This window comes from Euprymna scolopes, chromosome 16, assembly GCF_053919585.1.
Source record: "Euprymna scolopes isolate OS-2025 chromosome 16, ASM5391958v1, whole genome shotgun sequence".
Lineage (NCBI taxonomy): Eukaryota > Metazoa > Mollusca > Cephalopoda > Sepiida > Sepiolidae > Euprymna > Euprymna scolopes.
In genome coordinates, this window is record NC_136497.1 from 99,072,966 (window position 1) to 99,098,223 (window position 25,258).

At 35.6% G+C, this 25,258-nt stretch overlaps 1 protein-coding gene across 1 annotated transcript; it reads left to right on the forward strand.

Annotated features, from left to right (window-relative positions):
* The first annotated feature begins 304 nt into the window (after positions 1-304).
* LOC145296028 (uncharacterized) lies at positions 305-2,360 on the forward strand. Its single transcript, XM_080142074.1, has one exon. It carries the CDS (start codon positions 365-367, stop codon positions 1,799-1,801), a length of 1,437 nt encoding a protein of 478 aa, XP_079998200.1. The 5' UTR covers positions 305-364; the 3' UTR covers positions 1,802-2,360.
* The last annotated feature ends 22,898 nt before the right edge of the window (positions 2,361-25,258 follow it).

Below are 25,258 nucleotides of genomic sequence, written 5' to 3' on the forward strand. Positions count from 1 at the left end.
TCGAGCTGAATAAACATGTTACATTGAATAGAAATAAAAAAAATGTATCCAGTTTGGTAGAAAAGTAACTTATCTTGCCTTTGATAATATTTATTTGTTATATATTTGTTTTTTGACAACTTTTTCGAATCTGTGTACAGTAATACAAACCCACCACATTTACTCTAGGGGACATCTTATTTTAAGATATACACTAATTAGTTTGCCCGAAGGACTGGTTTTTTAGTCAGTTCGTAAATTTCCTTACAAAACAAAAAAAGAAAACAAAAACTAACAAAAATGTATTTAGAGTGATCTCCCTTGGGGTTGCTAAGTAAACTTGAATGTAGGTGGCAGCACTTGGTAATAACTATAAAATTTGAAAATGGCTACCGGTCAATCTTCTTTTATGTTTACAGAGGAAGAAGTACAGCAAGAACTCGCTCGCCTTGGAATTACAAATATTGATAAGGCAAGTTTACAGCAGTTTCGCAACGAACTTCGAGATTTAATTCAAGAAGTAAGTGCCAGTTCGACAGGTTTTCCTGATGGTTCTTCTACTTCGACTGGGATCGGCAGTGGGACGTGTTCGGACTCGTCAGACGCAGAAGGAAAACATTATACGAATAAATCCCCAGACTCTTCATCATTATTGTCGATTCCTTCTCCATTATTAACGCCTCCTCTAAGTAGAAACGGCTCTGGTTATAATGTTGCAATGATATCACATAAAAACTTCCAGACCGAACCGAAAATATCTCACTGCAACGACGTGGATGCCGTTCGGAGAGCATGGGAAGAGGATCTAATTGACCCCCCTGTTCCTCCCCCTTCTTGGAAAAATCCTCAACTTGGAAGAATTCGACAAGTCAATCTTAATTCCGGACCAAAGCCATCCAGTAGCATGGAATATTCCACAATCGGATCACAAAAATTCCATGAAGGACGCCCATATATCGATGAAGGGATTTCACGGGGAATCTCCTCATCGAAGTCGACTGTTTTTCCAAATAAAACCTCAAATCCGGATTCTAAAATTTCAACCTTTTCGGAATCGAACGAGATTCATAGCAACCGTGAACCTGACCGTCGATCACAGAACAAGGAAAATGCTACGTCTTATGAGCGACCATCTACCACCCTTTTACCACCCGAGACCAAAAACGAGGAACCGGTTCCTCATTCCAAAAATGGTAACGGCTTGTTACTCGAAGAACTCTTACGTGCTTGCAAATCGGATAAATATCGCCCCGAATACGGCAACAATGTTCCCCCGGCGAAGAAGCTGACAAAAAGAAAAATCGCCCGTAAAGATGCGACGGGCAAAACCTATGTAGACGAGTCGTACACAGAAAGCGAGAGTGGTAGTTTGTTGGACCCCGCCGACTATTTAGAACGTCTACGAGAGATGAACAAAACTATTTATGAGGTTGCGGCTGCATCGTCCGAGAAATCTAGCGACGTTGCGTCCTCTGCCGGTTTCTCTTCTGTAACTGACGGCCGACCTAAATCGGTGATCCTAGCCCCGAGATTTCAAAAAAATAAAAAATGTGACCCAGTCAATAGGTACCATGAACTTCGAGATTATTGGGCCCTTCACAAAATCCCGGGGGAGACCAAACACAGTGAACTTCGTTGGTTTATCAAGGAGAGAATGATGCACCATGATCAAATTGAACACCGACCCCGCAAAGTTTATGTACCGAACGATTATGTTGTACCGACAGAAAAACCTCGCCATTCTCTTCGTTGGCAAATCCGGACAGATTTGGCTTATGGTTTCATGCCTTCGAGGGAACGCAGCTATTCTTCTTGTTCTTGACAAATCCAAGGAGAAAACTAAGACTCCACAAACATGGGGCACCCTACTGCCATACAGACTTTGTTTTTTCATAGTCAAATGTTTTATTTCTTTCAGTTTTATGAAAGGAAAGTTCAGGCACTTATGCAGAATATGGACCGTGCTGAAATAATAGCATTATTTAGAAATTCATTCTTAACATGAGGTGGGTGTTTTGTGATTATTGTGTACTTTCACGTAACAATTTAATAAAAAAAATTGAATTTAACTTGCATCCTATCTTAAAAATACATGGTCCATATTTTTTATAAGTACTAAAGTTTAATAAGTACTCGTAATGAATCCAGGATATTTTAGTATTAAAAAAAAAAAAAGTGACAAAAAATAAATAACCGACCACATATTTTATGCCCGCCACCAATCACAATCAAGGAATCGCGCGATTCAAATGAACCAGTCGATCGCAGCAATTTAAAAATAAGACTTGTCTGCTTTCGATATTAAAAACAAATAAGCCGGCGCTTATTTTTACGTGCCCTCGGAATAATCACGGATGCTTTTTTTTTTTTTTTTTTTTTTTTTTCAAAATGGGGTACGTGAAGTTTATGAACCGTGATATTTTTAGATAAAATGTTCAAGTTAAATTAATTTTTTTATGTCATCTTTTTATTAAATTGTTAGATGAAATTACAAAATTAACACCTCCCCCTTCCCCCATGAAAAATGTACATACCCTAACCTGGTTTTGCATTCGTGTGCTTTAATGTTTACTTGCATTATTTTTCTCAATGTTTTCAAATTTAGTACCATAATACTGGTAAACATACAATCCCCTCCCCTTTTATTCGTATCTGTCGGTGCTTGTTCAAAGAAAGGCAAAAAAATCGTTTTTTAAACGTCTTTTTAAGCTAAAAAAAAAAAATACTTATGTCGAAAATAGTAACATATCAAAAAATTACTAAAATTCGAGTATAAAAAAGTTAAAAGTAATTTTTACAGAAAATTACATTTTTCATAGATGTTTTAGTGAAAATTGTAGAAATAGGGGGCATAACTCAAAAAGCATATTTTAGATTACATCGTAATGGCGGCCAACATGTTTAGCCAATACTAAAAACACAATAGCACTTGTTCTCAATGAATTTTCGTAATTTTTGGATATTATTTTTGACATGACAATTCAGTAAGTAATATTGCTTTTCTTAAAGACAAAAACAAAAAAAAATCGATCTGTTACTTCTCTTTGTATAAGCACCCACCCTGGGTATTTATTCATTAAAAGCAAAAAAAAAAAAAATCCTTTTTTAATTCATTTTTTACTATTCTATTTTATTCAAATATTCTTTGGTAATTTCCTAGTTTACAGGTACTATGATGTGTTATTGATATTGGATATAAAAACAATATTAATAAAAAAAAAACATCAATAAAAAGGGCAGACAGGATATTGTTTCTTGTCCAATATGTAACTTTGTAATATGTAAGCATTGGATTTTTAAAAATGTTTTATTAATGTAATTATTTATTGAAATGAATAAGTGAAAACTCAAACGAATTTCAAAATCCAATTACAAAAATGTAAACATGACAATTTTGAATTATTTTCTCCAAGTGAAAATTACAAATACTTAGAGGTAGGGTAAAATTTGTTCAAAAAAAAGTGTATAGGCAAAAAATTTTTTTTTTTTACTCTAACCAATTCCTTGTACTAAAAATCGTGTCATTTTGAAGATTATTTAAAAAAAATAAGCATTCAAAGTTAAACTTGAAAATGTTTCAGATAGATGATCAGTGTAGTATGTTTTGTTCTCAGAAATTCTTAATTGAAGTAAATTTTATTTTTGCCCCAATTCAGAGTTTTGAGGAGCTGAATTTGACCATGAGTCTAACTTTGTGCTCATGGGGAGGCAAATAAATAGAAACTCTTAAGTAGAATTTCGAAGCATTACAATTTTACAAAATTACTTTTCATGTTAAAAAATATATTTAAAAAAGTGAAATTTAGTTGAACAAATTTTTTTATTAAATCACTAGCATTTCAGCCCGGCATTGCCCGGGTGTTTGAAGGTGTGTTGAGGCAAAAAAGTGGTAGCAGGAAGGCAGGCTCGAACCCATACCACAAAGGAGGAAAGGAATGGGAAAAAAACGTGACGTCTTTGCTGTTACGATCACCACCAAACCGGAAGTGACATAGGTTTTAATTAAGGCTAGACAATCGAAAGGAGAGGATGACTTTCAAAAATATCGGCGAAAAAAGCCCCCCCCCCCCGTAGAAAAGTGCCCAGTTGAAGGTGAAGATATTGATGTTTTTTCGATATTTGTTGTCTGAAAGGTCGAACTTTAAAACGATACTGACCTTGTAAAAATCCGTCGCCTCTGTTGAAAGTTTTAGGCAGACATACATGCATACATACATTTATCGTCAAAGAATGAGAGTTCATATAGAAACGTTGTTTTAATTTGAATAAAATAAAATATGCATCAAGTGCGATTGAAAGCCAAATACAATGTAATATTAGGAAAATAAACATTAAAATAAATATTTTCCTAATATTACGTTGTATTTGGCTTTCAAGCGCACTTGATGCATATTTTATTCAAATTAAAACGACATTTCTATACGAACTTTCATTCTTTAACGTTATTCTTGCGTTGCCCACATACAGTTCAAACATTTCAAAATACAACCGCTAGAAACAATGCACGGCTCTTTACAAACTTCTTTCTCCAAATTTACAACATGGTAAGGAAGAAGAAAAAAAACCCAAAAAAAACACTGAAGATGGAGTATACCTCTGAAATATATTTGTGATAAATTTCAAACAAGTAAAATATTTGTTTATTTTCCTAATATTACGTTGTATTTGGCTTTCAAGCGCACTTGATGCATATTTTTTTTTACATAAATTTATCTCTTGGTAACTCAAATTTTCGACCCAAACCGATTAAAAAAAACAAAAAAAAAAAACAAACTTACCCTATCTTGGTAAAATTCGTCGCCCCTGTTAAAAGTTTTAGGCAGACATGCAAACATACATATATACATACATTTATATATTGGTAACTCGAATTTTCGACCCAAACCGATGAAAAAGCTTGCCTAATCTCTGAATACCCTTTATGTAAAATTTCAAACGTTTAGACCAGAAATTGTCCGAGTAATTTGGTAGAGACCGCAGAGGTCTTTTGTAACTTTGACCCCTATTATGACCCCTTAACATTTATCGTTTTGGGCTGAAATCAATTAAGTTGGATCCATGTCCAAGGAACCTATATCTAAAATTTCAAGTGTTTAGACCCAAAATTGTCAGAGTTCGGTAGAGTTCTCAAAGGTCAAATCGTTGAACTTTGACCCCTTAATAGCCAAATTTCCAGCTGAAAACGTATCACAAAGATTTTCCCAAATCTCAGTACCCTGTATATCAAATTTTGAGTCTGTAGACTTAAAATTGACAGTTATTGCATAGGGAAATATACACACACAGACACGTTCACTTTTATAGATATATAGATAGACCAATAGATCAAACAAAAATATATACGTATACATAAATATATGGAAACAATTTTTTGTTTACAGTAAAGATTTTATGCAAATATTATTCAAGTATAAATCATATAGAATATCTGCATGAATATAATTACATGTAATAGTTAACTCTAGAAGATCATCCCATAAGAGAACCGAAAAGGCTAATAGGGAATTAATTAAAATGAATTTTTAAAAGAATATGCAAATTAGCTAGATCTTTTGCTAGTGAATGCATTTCCACAACCCATATATAAGAAAATTGTATTTTCTTTTTAAATAAATAGAAAAAGAGGGTTTTTAATGTGAATATCAATACACACAAAAGAAAAACAATATTGCTTAGAGCGGCTGTTCTATCATCACTTGTGTAATATCGGAATATTTGTAGTGCCATGTCACGCACGGAAAGGCACCCTGCACTTATCTCTGGTGGGCGTTCCCGAGACCACATTCCTGTGGATGAGGAGTCGGCTGATGGTCTACTCGTGTTGCATGATGGTGCCTATGCACATGCGTTTTGCCTAGCACCTCAATCTAGATCTGAAACTACTAAATAGAATGAAATGATAGCTCAATCCAAAAAAATGTTTAAACCAGGCACACACTCACACCTCCTCTCTTGAGGCTTGCATTTACACTTATCCGAGGACTTAGAACTATCTTAGAGGATGTAGAATAATTTCTCCTAGCAAACTCCCCGGATATCTTAACACTAAGTGAAACTAACTTGCACTTCTCCATCCCCTCTAACAGCTTTAACCTTTAACATGTCTGGTTATCTTACACTTTGTCGTAAGGACTTTAACAGGAACAGATTTGGAGTCTATATTTGTAACACCCTCCCCATGTCTAGGGAATCTAAACTAGAATCAGGCGACCAGGCCTTCATGTGCTTTAAACTAAATTTACAACATAGCATTAGCTACTTGTATTTTCTTTATTGCTCTCCATCCAGCTAGGTCTGTACTATAATCAATCATGTCTCTTACAGCATAGATGTATCACTCTCCCTTGACACTAGCGCCCAAATACATGTATTTAGTGACTCTAATGCCCGCCACAGAAATTTGGCTTCTAACTTCACTGACACAGCTTAGCATTATCCATAATTTTGCTATATCCCATTCCTTGACACAGACAGTAACATTTTCGACCTGTCTCCCAGATCGCCAGGACCAGCAAGCCTCACTTGTGGATCTATTTCTGACAAGAGATCCTGAGGATCGTGTAACAAATGCTGATTGCCCACTTAGGAATGCTGATCATGCTGTGATAATGATAGAATCACTCTAAACTCTCGACTCCAAGTTGAAGAGCCATTGCTCAAAACGGCAACGTACTAAAATAAGGCTGACTAGGATACCATTAGCGATCGCATGGGGAAATATCTTTTCTCTTCCTGCAGAATAGTGTGCAAATGAGACTACTGAATGGTTCAAAGCAACAATTGAAGCATATGTTCCTACACGGAAGTTTAATAGCAAACCCCATCCTCACCAAATGGTTTACTTCTACTTGTGCAGCTGCCATTGCTCAGAGGTAACATGCATACTGTAGATTTATCCAGCATAAGTCCTGTACAAACAGACAAAGTATATAGAAGCTAGAAGTAATTGTAAGAAAGAAGTAGTAAATATACTGAAACCACCAGGAAATGCATTGAAGCGCAGAAATTAGGAGCTCATGATTTCTGGAAAATTTACAATAGTGTAGTAAATAATGGGCAATCAACAATACCCCGACTATCCAACAATCATGAGGTTGTTTGCACAGCAACTGAGAAAGCTAACATGTTTGCCCGTTATTTTCCCTCAAACTCTACCTTGGACCCAGCAAACCATTCCCTCCCTGATTTTCCTCTGTGGACAGAAACCACACCAGATGATCTGAAACTCACCCCTTCTCAAGTACATGATATCATAAAAAACATAGACACCTCAAAAGCAAGTGGACCTGATCTCATGCCGGCTGTGCTATTAAAAAATGCTCTGCTGATGTTACTCCAGTTCTCTCTAAACTCTTTAATAAATGTCTTAGCGAATCTTTCTTTCCTGACAGCTGGAATATTACTTCTGTGGTACCAGTTTACAAAATCTCTGGCGAACGAATTGACCAATTAAATTATTGCCCAATTAATCTCCTCCTGCTTTTCGCCAAAATATTTGAGTCTTTAATTTATCAAGCTCTAGTCCACTACCTTACACCTGCTAAACTTCTGTTTGACAATCAATATGGATTTAGGCAAGCCCAGTCTACTGCAGATATTCTAACTGTAATCTCTGAACGTATATACCAAGCACTAAATAAGGCAGGTGAGGGGAGGGGAGGGCAGTAGCCCTATATATATCTAAGGCTTTTGACAGGGTATGACATGATGGTCTTCTCATGAAAATAAAATCTATGGTATTACTGGACGAATACTTAGCATAATTAAATCCTTCTTAAATGAGAGAAGACTCCAGGTTGTCCTCGATGGGTGTACGTCCAAACAATATAATATAAATGCAGGTGTACCTCAGGGGTCGATCCTTACTGAATAACATTGTCTCTGACATGGGCATATTTGCTGATGACACCATGCTCTATAGCAGGCACATGGGGAAAACTAATGAGCACACATCTAAAGCAATGGTGGAAACCCTAGAAGAAGACCTTCACTCTGTAGTGGAATGGGGCCAGAAATCGATGGTAATGTTCAAAGCTGCCAAGACAAAGCTCGTTTCCTTTAATAATTACATGAAACCTTACCAACCACCAATAGTTATGGCTAAAGATACATTACCTGAAAGTACTTCGTTCAAACTCCTTGGGTTAATGTTCACAGGGAACATGATTTGGAATAAATACATTGAGATCATTGCCAAGGCTGCTGTGAAGAAAATGGCTTCTCTCTACTATGCTAGAAAGTTACTTACGCTTGAAAGTATCCTGTACCTCTACAAAACCACCATTCGCTCATGTATCAAGTACTGCTGCACATTTGGGCTGGTGCATCTGCTACTAGTCTCTCACTCCTGGATAGTGTTCTAAAGAGAGTCGCCAACCTGATAGGTCCTGAACTGTTATCTAAGCTTCAGCCTTGTCCTAACGACGAAATGTTGCATCCCTCTACTTGTTTTACAAGTATTTTAATGGTGGATGCTCTGACGAACTACAAGTTCTTGTACCCCCTCGATGAAAATACCCCCGACAAAGCTGACAAGCAGCAAAGTCCCACCCCTACACAGTAAAGATCCCTAGGTGTAAGAAAGCCTTCTACTCTAATAGCTTCTTCCCCAGAACTGCTAGACTTTGGAATTCTCTTCCAGTTTCCTGCTTCCCCAACTGTACTGACATGCAGAAGTTCAAGTGTAATGTAAACAGACATCTTGCTGCTAAACTCCCTACATAGTACCCCTGAAACTTAGATCCCTGATAGCAGCCCCCTACATCAAAGTGGCAATGTGCCTGGTTTGGTTAGAAAATATAACAACAAAAAATGGTAAAACCAAACAGGAAAACCATGTAAAAAAAAAAAAAAAAAAAAAAAAAAAATTCATTGGACTTAAGGAGTCGGAGTCGGGATTTTTTTTTATCCGACTCCTTGTACTTTTAGAAATCCGACTCTGACTCCAGCTAAAACCTCTGACTCCGACACCGCAACCTACTAAAACTTTTTTTTGTTCAACACACACCTCCAAACACCCGGGCACCCAGGCTAGTCTAGATTATAATTCTTATTTACTATCCTGCTTTCAGATCACTTGGAGATACTGAGATAATTTCGCGACAAAAGTACCTGACTGAGCATGAGTGAATCACAAACTTTACAATGCTTACTAAATTTGCAATCATTAACATCGAACCGCTTGCTATTGGAGTAGTTATTAAACCACACTGTTGCCGTATTTTTAATTCTTTATATATAAAATTCTCAACGCTAATTTAAAAATTTATTTGTATACGGAAGGAATAAAAAGAAAACTAACCAATAAAAAAAAAAGCACGTTTCTACCCATTTCATCGCTACTCCATAAATGTGTTAAATTTAATACCTCTTTTATTAAATTTATTTTTAGTTGTGTGTCTCTTTCCTTCGATGTCAACAAGCTACGATTAATAAAAAATATCGATTATTTCGTCTTTTTTATAACCACTTAAAAGATGATTTTTTTACATTAACATTAACCAGTCTAAGGGAGATAACTCTAAATGTAACAAAATCGAAAAATATTTAACGTTTTGATTTTGTAATGAAAAAATTCATTTTTTTCAAATAATACCGAGAGTAACGTCCTTCCCATTTGTCAACTTCAAAATTAAAGCCAATAAATGCAAAACTTTTTTCATTAAATTTTTAATCAATCGTGTGAGTGAATGAAGATGATAGACAAGGTGTTGCTTTGGCATCTGGTTATTATTGTTCCTATTTACAATGCCTCCCCACGGGACAGAGTTAGACACCAGGGCCGTTTTTTATCGTGGAGAAAAGGTACAAAAATAAAAAATTGTCTCAGTCGTGAAGGACTGCTCCTCCACTGAAAGAGAACAAGAAATGGAAGTGCAGCATCTGCCGGAACAGATGGTATTTATTTGCTCCCCCACCGAGCAAATTAGGCACAAGGCCAATTTTTAATGTGAGGAGTGAAGGGAGGGAGAAGGGAAAAAGGGGACCAGCTCCCGAGAGGTGGGAAATGGGAGCTGGTTAATGGTCAGGCATGTGGGGTTGCCCCCACATCTGGTCTTTGCTAGTCATAGCTTGCAGTATCTGCCGGAACAGATGCTACACTTTGATCTTGACCCGAAGGCCAAGTTATTATTGTGGCATCTGGTTATTATTGTAAACAGTGATGTTTTATGAAGTTTTTTAGTGTAACTACCTCAACATCTGATGCAGCAGAGAAGGGATTATGGTATGCTTCTCTATGATGTTGCAGGTCTTTACAGTAGAGAGCTTAAAATCATATTGCTCCATCAGTGTAAGTGCTTTCTTTTCTGCTGACTGTTCAGCAACGATGGGTTTATTAATAAATGGCTGGGTATTGAGGTTAAATCCCCTCTAGGATTAGGGTTAACGAAATGAGTTATAAAGATGGTTTATGACAAGTATTTGTTGACATTGGATTGGAAAATGAGCATGCTGTAGCAATCTGGGGAGCAGTCACATTGTAAATTTTTGATGGAAATTCTTGAAAATAGACCTCAAGGAAATTCCGAGTGATGTTAAACTCATGGAGAAAAAAGAAAATTCTTCACAGTTGTAATAAAAGTTGGGAATGTGGAAGAATTACTGTCTCTTCTAAGGAAAGTAACTCTACTTTACTAGAGATTCGTTTTTTTTTTTATACAATAATTTCAGATGCTAGAATATTTGCAGAATTTTAAGAAAAGAAAGATGCATCTTTTTTTTTTTTCCAACTACTTCATTTGATGTAACAAAATTTAAAGTTTTATAGCATTAATATAAGAAAAAATATAAGCATTAACACTATGAAAAATAATATTTTTTCTAGTTACAATTTCTCTGCAATTATCGTTGCATTTTCTTTTTTTCTAATCTCCAAAAATTCTAGAAATTGTAAGAAAAAGATTTTTAGAGTTACACTAAAAATTACCAAATCAGCATAACATTAATAAAAAAAAAAAATGGTAAAATGTAATGTTTTTGTACTTTATACACTGTTTTTTTAATAGTATTTTCAAGTTAAATTCAATTTTTATGATATATTTGTTTATTAAATTGTCAGGTGAATGTACAGAATAGTCAGAAGACACCTTCCCCTCCCCATGTTAAGAATGTGTTTCTAAATAACATTATTTCAGCGCAGTAACGTAGATGCACAAGTGCCATAATTTTTCTTAGACAAAACCTTTCAGTAAATGTAAGAAAAAAATGTCCTACAATAAACCTATTCATTTGAAACAAAAACAAAACACTAAATCAACCAATAAAATTATGTATTATATTTACTTTTTGTGTTTTTTAAAATTTTTGTTGCATTAAATAAAGTAGTTGAAGTAAAAACACCATTTTCTTGTTTGAAGCAAAGAATAGTCACATTTTTCTTTTCTTACAATTAACGTCCGAAATTGTTGTATGAAAAAAAAATCTTTTAATAAAATAGTTTCTTCCCGTAGCCGAATCAGTAATTCTTCTGCATTGCCTGCAAGCCTTACAAGGATGAATCTGAGATTGAAGCTCAGTTGAAAACCTTCCATGGAAATAATAACAGTAGTAGCAACGTCTCTTTTGTGAGAATTGGCTGTAAAAAATAGATCATGCCTTATTCGATTGTAAACTGTTGAAACAAGAAAACGTGCTTGGTACACATCTGTAGCAGCCGCTACAAACAGGCAGGAGTTACTTCTCACAACTTCAAGATTTGAAATCCATTTCCTCCTGGCTTGTCCAATCACAAGCCAGCTCTCAGTCACATGACAGAGTATATAAAAGGCGAAATCACAAACCTTTAATTCTTTCTCACTGGTCTGCCCAACAGCTAACATCGCCAGGGCTTTAGGCCCCAGGCAGAACATAAGTATTACAAGCTAACAATGTCTTCCTCCCAACTACCATTTATTTCCACGTGCGGCACCCACACTAACTTTATCATTCTACAGGACTACCCACACAAAATTGACAAATCAAGTTTGTTTATAAAATGTTAAATGAGACTTCCTTTCGTTGTCTTCATTATTGACACATGACATAAATATTCCAACTTATCTGGCTTGTTGCCGACCAGGATATAATAATACCCTAACTCGCTACAAGAAATAATGAAACGAATGGAATTGAAGGAAACAAAAACTCAATTGATGGATAAGATAAACGTGTCGTTTATTTGCTGTTGAAAGAATGAATGTTTTAGATATAACATGTGTTCATGTCCGCACGGGTGTAACCATCGTTTGTAGAGGACTGGCATTGTAGAAGGAAAAAGGAAATGTGTTTTCATTTCACGTTCGGGTCACTATCGTTTGTTCGCGCGTGGGAAAAGAAGTGAGTAATTTAGTAGAAATGAGAATGATAGTCCAGCGTGTAGACAAAGAAAAGGATAGAGGGTTGAAATCAGTTAAACTGTGCGCCATGTTAGCCGTCAGCTACGTGGTGGTGTTCTCTGGCACAAGTAGTAGATAGAGAGAGAAAGAGTGTACGTACTGTCTGTTGGCCTTTTGTCCCACATAGTAGTAAATGGGGTGAGGCACGCGCGTGCATGCCGAAAAGGCACGCTGTCGGTCTGTAGACCGTCCAGCGAGGAAGCTGGTCTGAAAAAGGCCGGAAACAGCTTGTCTCTTTCTTTTATAGGTGTTTCCGGTGTGTCTTTTGCGCATGTGTGGATTTCCTTTGAAAGGGGAAGTGACGCTGTCCATTTGCGTACGTTAGCGTGTGTGTATACACGTGAATGTGAGTGTATGTACGCGAACGTGAATATATGTACGTGTGTGGACGTGGGCGCGTATGTGTGTGCGCGTATGTATATGACAAGTAATATAGCTTGAAATGTGAACGCGTGTTTTTGTGTGAGACTAGAAAAGGCTCGCGCAGGCTCTTATATAGGTGGAGAGGATTGTATTAGGAGTCAGGTACTTTCGGGGGTGGTAATACAATCAAAATAAGTTAAGCATTTCTATTTTGATGAGTAGGGATGGAATCCCTATTTTCTAGTCACCCCAAAAAGGCAGAAATAAACACAAGGTCGGTTTTTTAATGTGGGAGAAAATCAAGCTCCCCTCAAAAAGTATACTCTGAAGTGATACAAAAATTAAAATTTCTTCAGTGTAGAAGGAATTTTTTCGCCGACCGAATAGAAAGATTAACTGTAGTATCAGTATAGATACTACACATTCATCTTGGCTAAAATGTGTGTGTATGTATGGAAAAAGGCACGCGTTACAATTTTCTAGAAAGGTTAGTCGAATATGAGTTATTTCCCTTGAATCATTTGGTGTTATGAGTTATCTCCCTTAAGTAAAATGATGTGCCAATGGCTTCAATCTCTCACACAATAGAGATTACGTTGTATTTGTATAGGGAAGAGGAGTGAAGCGACAGACGTGACTAGCTTGAACAATTGATAAACGATTGAGGACTAATTGTAGGATATTAAATAATAGTGTACACCCTTTGTAAAAAAAATGATGGGGAAAATTGTTTCGATAATATTTGCACTCATATGTCTAGATAACTAAAATATATATACATTGCACGAGTCTTTTTCAAGTCTCACACAAAAACACGCGTTCACATTTCAAGCTATATTACTTGTCATATACATACGCGCACACAAACATACACGCCCATGTCCTTCGCGTACATACACTCACATTCACGTGTATATACACACACGCTAACGTACACACATGTACTCACATACACGCACGCAGGGACAACGTCACTTCCGCTTTCAAAGGAAATACACACATGCGCAAAAGACCACTGGAAACAAGTATAAAAGGAAGAGACAAGCTGTTTCCAGCCTTTTTCGAGACTAGCCTCCTAGGTGGTTGGTCGGCGCACTAGCCGCCGCCGTTTCGGCTTGCGCACACGCGTACCTCACACCACTTGTTACTATGTGGGGCAAAAAGCTAACAGACCGTACGTACACATTCTCACTCTTTCTCTCTCTATCTGAGAACACCTTCACGTAGCTGACTGCTAACTGACGTCAACCCACTATCTTTGTCTTTGTCTACACGATGGACTGCCATTTCTCGTTCTACTATATTACTCATTTCTTTTCCCACGCGCGAACAAACGATAGTGACCCGAACGTGAGATGAAAACACATTTCCTTTTTCCTTCTACAATACCAGTCCTCTACAAATGATAATTACACCCGCGCGGACATGAACACATGTTATATCTAAAACATTCATTCTTTCAACAGTAAATAAACGACACGTTTATCTTATCCATCAATTGAGTTTTTGTTTCCTTCAATTCCATTCGTTTCATTATTCTTTTGTAACGGGGTTGGGATTTATATATCGTAGTCCCCTACAACATAAAATCATAAAATTACGTCAGTAGTTTAGTTTTTCATATATAAGTTATCATTTCTGATGATCTAAAGGGGAAAAACCCATTCTTGACTATTTTTTTTATTTTTATATTTTTATTTCAGAGGGTGGAATAAAACTTTATTTTCTCACTTCCCTTCACTTAAAATGGATTCGTGTGGGGAGTAGAAAAGGCAGGTATTTTACTTTAGTGTGAAAAGATAAAAGGTTGCATATTTGTATACATAAGAACACATTCATCTTAATTATAGAGTAGAGGATTATTTTCACCTTAATTATAGAGTAGAGGATTATTTTCACCTTAATTATAGAGTAGAGGATTATTTTCTCATTTATACTGTGTCTCCACCTTAGAAAATGAGAATAGTCATGTTTAATGGAAGAATCATTTAACAATATTTCAGATGTATGCGAACTTCAATAAGCAATGCCATCAGTGTTTCTCAGTTGAAATGTAAAAGCAAGAGATCGTGTAGGGAACTTATAATGCAAGGAAATTGGTTGTGGAAGGCCAAAAAATCAAACAAATTGTTTTTAAAAGATAAGAACGAGGTCTTATTCATCCGAGGACAGAGTAAGAAAATAACAGAAGTGTTTGCACGACAAACGAAATTAGAATCTCTCTTGAGACTAACACAATTCGATAGTAAACTAGTAAAATACATGTCTTATGACGGGTAAAATGTATTTCCTGAACAGAACAGTTTTGTACAACTCATATATCTCCTTACAACAATTAAAAACAAGACCAAACCTTATCTCTAGAATTCTTATTCCGATTTTTCAGTGCTACCAAACCAAGCTGTCTGAAGATACCGGCTTCCTAACATAAAATGCATCAAGCATTGATGTCATTCTATTTTTTGTCTACAATTTTCCTCTACAAAACAACCAAACCAAACACCATGAATAAATAATTAGAACTATAAAGAACGAGTATAAATACGTTTACAGAAAGGACATGTTCTGACATTGAATAACCTCAAAATGGTTGATATGTCATAAAACAAAAAAAACAAACAAAACCAATTTTCATCAAAATTCATTACATAGTACTGATTCCAGAAAATATCTAAAATTTTAAGCTTTTTAGGAAAGCAGGCAAAAGGAAGAGAGTTCCACAGGTGTGCAGTTTTAAGAAGAAACTTTGTTCATGGAATTTATGATTAAGTTCAGGCGCAGATAAAGAGTGGAGGAAATTATTGATAGTGTTTTCAGCTAGATGAATATTTCTCGTGAAAGTTTGGTGAGGGGGGAACCATAGATTGGAGCTCAGACGAGCACTTGCCATGAAAATAACGATAAAGAAGAGACAGGCTCGCATATTCTCTTCTGTGAGAAAGAGGTTGCAGGGAAGAGAAAAGGGATTCCCCCACTAGGCTACGAAGTCTGTTTTGAATTCTGTCAAGGCAGAATAAGGTCTTTATGTGGCAACAATACTTATCCTTAGACGTACCTGGCTCTTATATAGGTAGAGAATTGCATCAGCAGTGAGATATCTTCTGGATCGATAGAAGGATCCCACCATTTTCCCAGTGTCCTTGGCAACAGATTTGATGTACGTGTTCCATTTCAGATCAGGAATAACGGTCAAGCCCAGGAGCTTGTCAAAACATGGAGCCTCCTCAAGATGAGAGCTATTCATTTCAATTGATGCCAAATAGGGATCAGAACGTTGATGATGTAAAGACATCTTTTTCAGTTTTAACAACTAGTCCTTTACTTTTCCATGTTTAAACTTAACCATGTTACTTTTCATGCTCATATTTTTCTATTGTAATCCATGATTTTTCCAGGCTTCCAATAAATTCACTTGTTCTTTGTTTAATTTCAGCCGTATTTTTTTGTCCCCTTAAACACATACACTTGTGCCCGATATTATTCATACCCCTCGGATCTTTGAGATTTTTATAAGAATATTGCTCAAACCAGAAGGTAGACAATATTAAAGGGATTTCAAACAATAAATCAAGCATAAACATTTAATTTAAACTCAACAAATAGATAAATTATGCAAGTTTGAAACATTATACAAAGAAAAACAATAATGGCACTAGTTCAAAATTATTCATACCTCTCTTACTAATAGTCAATAGCATGCCCTTTATTCTTAATAACTGCCTGTAACCGTTTTGGATATTTATCAACAAGGTTTTTACAAGCATCAACACTGATTTTTGACCATTCTTCAATGCAGTAGTTCTCCAAATCCCTCAAATTTCTAGGTTTCCGCTTTTTAACCTCAGTTTTCAATATGTGACAGAGGTTTTCGATAGGGTTCAAGTCGGGACTCTCGCTAGGCCATTCCAAAACATTAATTTGATTATCCTCAAACCATTTCTTGACTATTTTGGCAGTATGTTTTGGATCATTATCCTGTTGAAGGACCCAGTTTGGTCGTAAATGGAGCTTCTCCGCATCCTGTCTAATGTTTTTCTGGAGTATCTCCAAATATTGCTCCTTCTTCATGGTTCCATCTATCTTGACCAAACTACCTGGGCCACTAGCCGAAAAGGAGCCCCAAAACATTAGGCTACCACCACCATGTTTCACCGTGGGTATGGTGTTCTTGGGGTTGTAAGCTTCTCCTTTCTTCCTCCAAACGTAAGAAGCATCCATATGGCCAAACAATTCAATTTTTGTTTCGTCAGTCCACAAAATACTTGAGAAAACGGACTCTGGAGAATTCACATGGGTCCTAGCAAACTTTAGACGTGCTGCAAGGTGTTTTCCGGTGTGCAATGGAGTCCTTCTTGGTCTTCTTCCTTTCAGACCATTTTCATGCAGAGTCCTTTGCAATGTTTGCCTTGATATTTTTATGCCAGAAGACTCCAGATTTTCTAAAATGTCCTTAGTAGTGGTGGTTGGATTTGCATTAACACTTCTTACAATATTCCTGGTGGCTCTAGCAGACAGTTTCCTTTTCCTTCCTCTACCAATCAAGTCGTTTGTTGTGTGGTGGCTCTGGAATTTTTTGATGATGCTCTGTACTGTTGCTGTAGGGACCTCAAATTTCTTGGAAATTGACTTGTAACCTAAACCATCCTTATGTGAATTCACAATTTTAGTCCTAAGATCATTACTAAGCTCTTTTTTCTTCCCCATTCTAATAATTTTTATTCTTTTATTGGTTTTCAGTTGATATCATTTTAATTTCTGAAAAATGCAAAAAACGAAATGAAATTAATCAAAGGTTGTATAAAAGCATTCAAAATAAGAATTAAACAGGAAACAAACAGTCAGAAACTCGATTAATACTGAAAAAATAAGGGGGTATGATTATTTTTGAACATTGCAGATTTTATAAATAGCTGTATATTTCTTTTATTACAAGTATCCCGAGATTTTAAAATGACAAAAATGATCAGAAGAGGTTTATTAAGAATATGTATCAATATGGACGTAAACAATAAATTCTTACAAAGTTACACCTAATAAACTCAATTTTCAAGGGGGGGGTATGAATAATATCGGGCACAAGTGTATGTAATAACAATGTACGGCACTCGTCTGCTTTCAAGAAAATCCCGCCAATTATCTCCATTTCATGCTTTCATTCTCTCTGTTTCACTTGTTACGTCTCTTTTCAAATTAGTAGCAACAGTAGTCGCTAAAGCGACGTGGTTGCTATGGAAACCAGTCATAAAAAGGTCGCTCACCTCCTTACATATTTTTACGATTTTGAACACTAGAAAATTCATCATAACTTTTGTTTTACTGAACGAAAATTAATTATTTTTTTTTACAATATAGCTGAGAAGGTGATTAATAAACTGTAATAATTGTTTGAAATTTAGTCTAAAAATGAGTGAGCGGTGAAGCTTTAAAACATTTCTAAATGACTAAAACTGCCGCTCAACCAAATGATAATCAAAAAGAGATATATAAAAACATGCATCGGTACGATGAAAATGCTATACCAAAATATTGAAGCAATCGGTCCAGTGGTTATTTAGACTATCAATTACGAACAAACATACATTTTACATTTTTATTTATATAGATCACCATTTTATGCAGGAGAAGCAATCTACTGATAGTGTCCCATAGCTATAAATTCAAAATAGAGGCGTGTGAGTGATAAAATTCAATATTGTCACTATTCAAGTATTGAAAAAAAAAACATTAGAACATGAAAAAGCAACAAAATGATGACGGATTCATTTTTTTTTTTTTTTTAATTAGATTGGATCACAGATCGTTAAAATTCATATTTAATGCCATTTGTAACCCAAAAAGCAAAAAAAAAAAAAAAAAAAATTGATTAGCATGAAACTAAAAAAAAAGGTCTTTCCGTTAATTGAAAGGCACAAAATCAACCTTCCGAGACTACTCTTGACGCTTCTACCTGCAGGAAGAAAACGGAATTGGAAAACGTCTTCTGCTTCTTCTACTCACGATCTTTCTCATAATTCTTTGCTGGTTGTTGGAGAGTAGTTTGATGTCTATCATGGTAATCCTTACTTAGCGAGGTGTTTTGATCCAGAACCTTATTCACACTGTTTCTCAAATAAAGAGTTTGAGGTATTGCCATAGCTTTCTTTGCAGTTGTACGGATGGCAGGTTGCAGTTTCCGTCTGCAATGCTGGACGAGTGTCTACTCATATCTTCTGCTTAACAACACGAAATATGAACCCATGAGCAGAATTATTTCTGCTTGCTTACATCAATCACCTGCTTTCCATGACCTCACATTACCCTGATTGGCGGGTGAGGGCTAAGGAGGTTCTCGACTATGTCCAAGGGTATCTCACAGACTAGTCGAGTAAAGGAGGCATTCTACTTTTCCTTTGTGCTGTCCTGCTACCCTTAGGTTTAAAGCACTTATTAATTGATGCAATATATATATATACTAGCAGTTCAACCCGACTTTGCTTGGGCCCTATGTACTGTTCATAACTTGCCCTACATGTGAATACACTTTATGTAAGATTTTCAAATGTTTAGACCCAAATTTGTCTGAGTAATTTGGTAGAGATCGCAGAGGTCAAATTTTTTAAACTTTGACCCCAATTTTGACCCCTTAACATTTATTATTTTGGTCTCAAATCAAAATATAAATTTTTACCCATTTCCAAGTTACCTACATCTCAAATTTCAAGTCATTAGACCCCAAATTGGAAGAGGAATTTGGTAGAATCTGCAACGATCAACTCTTTCAACTTTGACCTTTTGACAGTCAAATTTTCACCCCAAAACTGATTAAAATGCTTGCCGCATATCTGAATACCCATTATGTATAAATTTGGAATGTTTAGACTGAAAATTGGCTGAATAATTTGCTAGACACCGCAAAGGTCAAATCTTTTGAACTTTGACCCATTGGGAGCTCAAATTTTTTGCCCCAAACCGATTTAAAAGCTTGCCCTGTCTCTGAATACCCTCTATGTAAAATTTCAAATATTTAGACCAGAAATTGGTTGGGTAATTTGGTAGAGACCGCAGAGGACAATTTTTTCAAACTTTGACCCCAATTTTGACCTCTTAACATTTATTTTTTGGAGCTCAAATCAAATTCAAATGTTTGATCCATGTCCAAGTAACCTACATTTCAAGTGTTTAGACCCAAAATTTGGCGGAAGAAATTGGTATAGAGTTTTCAAAGGTCAAATCGTTGAACTTTGACCCCTTGACAGCCAAATTTCTGGCCGAAAACTGATTAAAACGATTTTTCCATCTCGAGCCTCCAGACCGAAAATTGAGTTATTTGGTAGGGAAACATACACAGACACACACATCGACAGACATTTTCACTCTTATAGATATACTAGCGAGGGGTACCCGGCGTTGCCCGGGTGTTTGGAGGTGTGTGTGTGGGGGGGGTTTAAAAAAAAAAGTAAGTATGAGGATCAAACCCGAACCGTTGAGGCAAAGTTGTAAATTAAAGTGTGAAAAAAAAAAGTGCGATGTTAACCATTGCCCCACCGCGAGATGCTAACGGAAACACGTTTGAATTTATTTAATTAGTTGGATTTAGCAGGTGCCCGTTTTAATGAGTTAATGAGGTCAACTGCGGGATAGTATTCATTTACTGCTGAATGCTTTTTTGTTTTCCCAACCCCAAGATCTTATAGGAAAAAGACTAACTAAAAGGTGTGCAAATAAGCCATTTTTATCTAAGAAGAACAATGATAGAAAGAGATTTTTCTCGTGTTGTGCCAAGAATGATACCGACTGGTTCAGGAATGTTTTCTGGTCAGATGAATCAAGATTTTGTTTTGTTAGTGATGCTCCTGAACAGTGCATTTGAAAAACTGGAGAAAGATTTTCGCCAAGTTGCATAAAAACGATGTTTAAACACGGGAATGGAGGGAACTTTTACTGTAGTAGGAGTTAGGAAACTTATTAGATGTGAGAAGTCAATTAATGCAAAGGAATACATTCGAATATTAGAAACAGGACGGTTACCAAGTATCTAGAAGCTGGGAATATCCCAGAACATTATTTTTTAACATGATGTCATTTCTAAAGTCACAAAAATGGTTTTCTGATAATTCAATTGATGTGATGTTTTAGCCAGGTCAAAGCCCGATTTAAACCCAATGGAAAATATTTGGTCCATAATATCGGCTGGAAGAACTTTTTCGAACAATAACAAACTGTGGGAAGCTGTGCAAAGCGAATGGAATAGCATCTCCTCTTCACAGTGTTCCACTTTGGTAGAGAGCATGTCTAAAATGATTGATCTTTTAAAGAAATCAAAAGGGAATGCAATTCCATACTAAACATTTATTAAAGTAAATGTTTTGTTCTGTGTTATTAGTCTCGTTGAAGTTTCCTTGTTTAGTTGTTCTTTGTTCAATATAGCTTTTAATGCAATAAAATGTATAAAATTTGTTTGGCCCATTTTTTTTTTGCTAACGAGTGTATATGCAGTCATCCACATACAGTACTGTTTTGTTATATCACAGCTCATCAGTACGGCTAGACTAGCACCTGCATATATATATATATATATATATATATATATATATATATATATATATATATATATATATTGTTTTAACAAAAACCAAGACTTCAAAGAATGGGTTGATATCAACAAATAGTGCATTTCATCGTTAGTTACAATTGTTTTAAGACCATTCGGACAAATCCAAACATTATGTTGTTTGAAAATTTTCATAAGAACAGCCTTTCTTTAGACTTATTGAATAAAAACACTTTAATAATAAAACATTATGGAAACCATTTCCCTTATTAGGAAAAGAAAACAAGCGAAAGCATTTTACCTATATCGTATCTTTGCAAAGTATATTTTTATTTACCTATTTTCGTATCTCCATTAAAAAAAAAAAATTAAAACAAAATATCATACAATGTTACCACTAATTACTTATGTCCATTTAATATGGTTTATTGATACTATTCATTGATTTCTTAAATTAAATTTCTGTATTTCTTTATTTAATTTAAATTATTTTTTTAATCCGGACTAGTCAACTAAGTTAAATTGTTGCGATTCTATGTTAGTTTCGTATCTGGAATTTTCTTTGTTTATTTACACAAAATATCGGCTAACCTATTTATGTGATTTAAAAAAACTGGTTTTGTTTAAAACTTATTCAATACGGAAAATTTATATGAACCCAGTAAAATTCGGAATGCTACAAATAAGGCACATATATATATATATATATATATATATATATATATATATATATATATATATATATATATATATATATATATATAATAAAAATATAATACAAGGAATGTCTTGTAAACAAAGTAAATTTGCGACTAAATTAAAGATCAATTTATATGATACTATTCTTATAAGTCCGATTAAGTGTGATAGTAAATGAGAAATAGGGTTCGTTTTAACGTCTGGATGAGATGGCTCTGAATCAGAAAGGAAACGAAGGAAAGCGTTTCATTTTTATCTGATCAAATTGAATGTCTGGTGATTCGTCAAATAGAATTGTTTTGCCCAATCAAGTCGTGCTATTTTAGTGGACAAAGAAGGTAATTGCTGAACAAAATAGACAAAAAGAGATAACATATTTTAGGAGATAAGAGAAGTAATTTATATATGGGAAGAGGCTGACAAAGAAAATAATCTTAGACCATAACCACTATCTCCAGAAGTTTAACATTTGAATTCTCTTATTGGAGGCAAAAATTATACTCAGTCATAAAAGGCTTCTTTTAGTCGCTAACATTTTTATTTTTCCTAGAAAATCTTATTCTGAAAGGATTCTAACTATGAATATGATTAAATAAAAATTCTCTAAAAATATAATATGTTTATTTAAAGATTCCAGTCTCTTCATTTATAGGAATTTAACAATAATTGTTAAATTTATTGTGGTTATTAATGTTTGTTATATGAAATCTATACAAATATCTAATCTCACAGGGAAACTTTCTGTCTGTTTTTAACTGCTATATCGATTAACTGGGCAACAATATTTTACTTTTTGAATATTGTCTAGATTTCTACAACTGATTTAGGGTATTTTTGCACTGCTGAGTCAGGAAATGACATCCATTTCGTGTTAAGGTGATTGAAAAAAAAAATCAGATCTTGTGACAAAATCGATTACATTTTTGTAGCATTATCAGCTGATTTTGTAAATACATATCATCCTGAATATGTTTTTAAGAAAACAAGTAAACATCATTTTTGCCAAGAAAACTCTTCACTACCAGAACAAATGCATTTCCCACTTCCAGTTCCACTTCGTTCATTACATTTTTTAACTCTGGATCTCTGATGAGCTGCCAGATCTGAGGACTGTAAAAGATGACAGCTTTCAACTTCATGATCAATCCTGGAAAAACCTGGCACAAGTAAATGCAGCAGTCAGCATCCTTGTCCAGAACGTTGATGAACTGCTTGATTAAGCCGAACTTGATGTGCAGCAGTTAGAAGAGTATTGTGTCTCTGTCCACCAGAGGGTCGTTGGTGACGTTCCTTTCTTTGCAAGGCACCAATTCCTCCCACACAGGCCAGTCCTTCTTTATGTATGCTGAGCACGGCCCCTACTATCCCACATATGCAGAAAACCAGACTGTTGTCCCAACAAAAAGTTCATCTTCAAGTTAACACAAATAAACCAGTTATGCTAATCATAATCAATTTTCTCCAGCACTAACTTCACTGCTTCATACTTCTTCAGTGTAGCCGAATGAGTGATGGATACAGAGGCAAACTGGTGCCATTGTGTAACAGAAGACATTTAAATGATCACTTGCTGCCGTTGATGAACAGTCTCCAATCTTTGGGTTCGTACTGTGTCACTCCTTGAACAAAAGCTGTGCACAGTACATCAAGTCTTTTATTGTAGAGAAAAAAAACATACTCTTGATGTCTGTTGTGGAAGAAGATTATTCAAGCAGTTAGAAAGGAGTTTTTTTCCCTTCAATCTGGCTGCCAGCAGTTCAGCAGAGTACTTAGACAAGCAGAGGTTGCAAACTAGATCATTTAACTCCTTTTGGGAAAATGAGTGCTGAGCATCGTCTTCAAGAACCACTTCTTTGTTTTCATGTCCTTAAATACTGGAGGCATCTTCGTCACTAATATCAGAAGTTTCTAAAATAGGCACTGAAATTTCAACACAGTAAGCTACAGGACGACGTGTTAATTGAAGACCAGGATACTTGAGGCTGTCACAGTTCTTTCTACAGATCCTAATCACATGAACAGTGCAGAAGTAGCAGTCAATGGCATGATTTGTCGCCTCTCTCCAAACCACGGGAATTTGAAGTTCTTGCCATTAGTTGATCCATGCAGAGTCTCGCTGCATGCCTTACACGCCATGTATACCACCCAAGCTTTATCCTTGTCAGCAAGTTTACTACCAAAATAATCATGGTAAGCATGCATTATCAAACTTGTGACTGGCTTCGTATTAGGAGCAATAGGGTATTCTCCACATATGTAGCAGAACACCTCACGCTTATTTCTGAACGATCTTCTGGCCGAAGCCATCTCATGCACCTGCAAAACAAAAATATGTACAAATTAATCATAAATTGGTGTAACTGCAGTTTACTGCATTCTGTATTTGGTGTTACTACCATGATAGTGCAAATATTCTGCAACACACATGAAGCAAAAACACCTGTGCATGCATGGGTGGAGTTTCCTATACAATTCCTTGCATCGCTTCCAATAAAAGATTCCAGTTGTATGACGAACTAGCCTGTTATAAAAATGCCCATGACTTGCACTTAAATTACCTATTAAAGGACTAAGAGATACGTAAAAAAAACGTACAAATCATCATCATCATCATCATCATCATCATCATCATCATCATCATCATCATCATCATCGGTTTAAAGTCCTGTTTGCATATTATCATGTATTGGACAACTTTAAGAAATTGATTTCTAAACCAACCTATCTCTGACCAGGTTTTTCTTTATCCTTCTTTCTCTCAAATCTATGTTTATCACTTCCTTCCATGTTTTCTGGACCTACTATCATGACTGTTTTACATTTAGTGACTCGAGAACTCTAATTCATTCTATGAACGTGGCCATACCACCAAAGTCTCCTTTTATGCACATCTCCAACTACTCTTCAGATTTAATCTTCCTTTGAGGTCATCAGATCTAAGCCTGTTTTTAACTTACATTGCACATTCATTGTATCTTTCTCATGAGATTTCTTTCCATGCAACGCATGTCCTCAACCTTCATTGGCTAAGTTTCACTTCCAGACATCATCACACTGCATGCATGATAAACTTGGTTGACAGGGGTAATGCTTTGCTAATAAGTAATAACAGAAATTTACTGAACTTACTCCATCTCGTCAACTTCTGAGTGGTCGAATAGAGACCACTAAAAAAGCCAGCATTTAAAAAAATTTTTTTATTGCATTTTCACCCCAAACAAGGCACCATTCCACTTTGATGTAGGGGGCTACTATCTGGGACAAATTTTTCAGGGGTTCTATGTAGGGACGAGCAGCAAGATGTCTGTTTACA

Excerpts from the sequence above, each read along its gene's own strand:
- LOC145296028 (XM_080142074.1), top strand. The coding sequence starts at position 365 with ATGGCTACCGGTCAATCTTCTTTTATGTTTACAGAGGAAGAAGTACAG.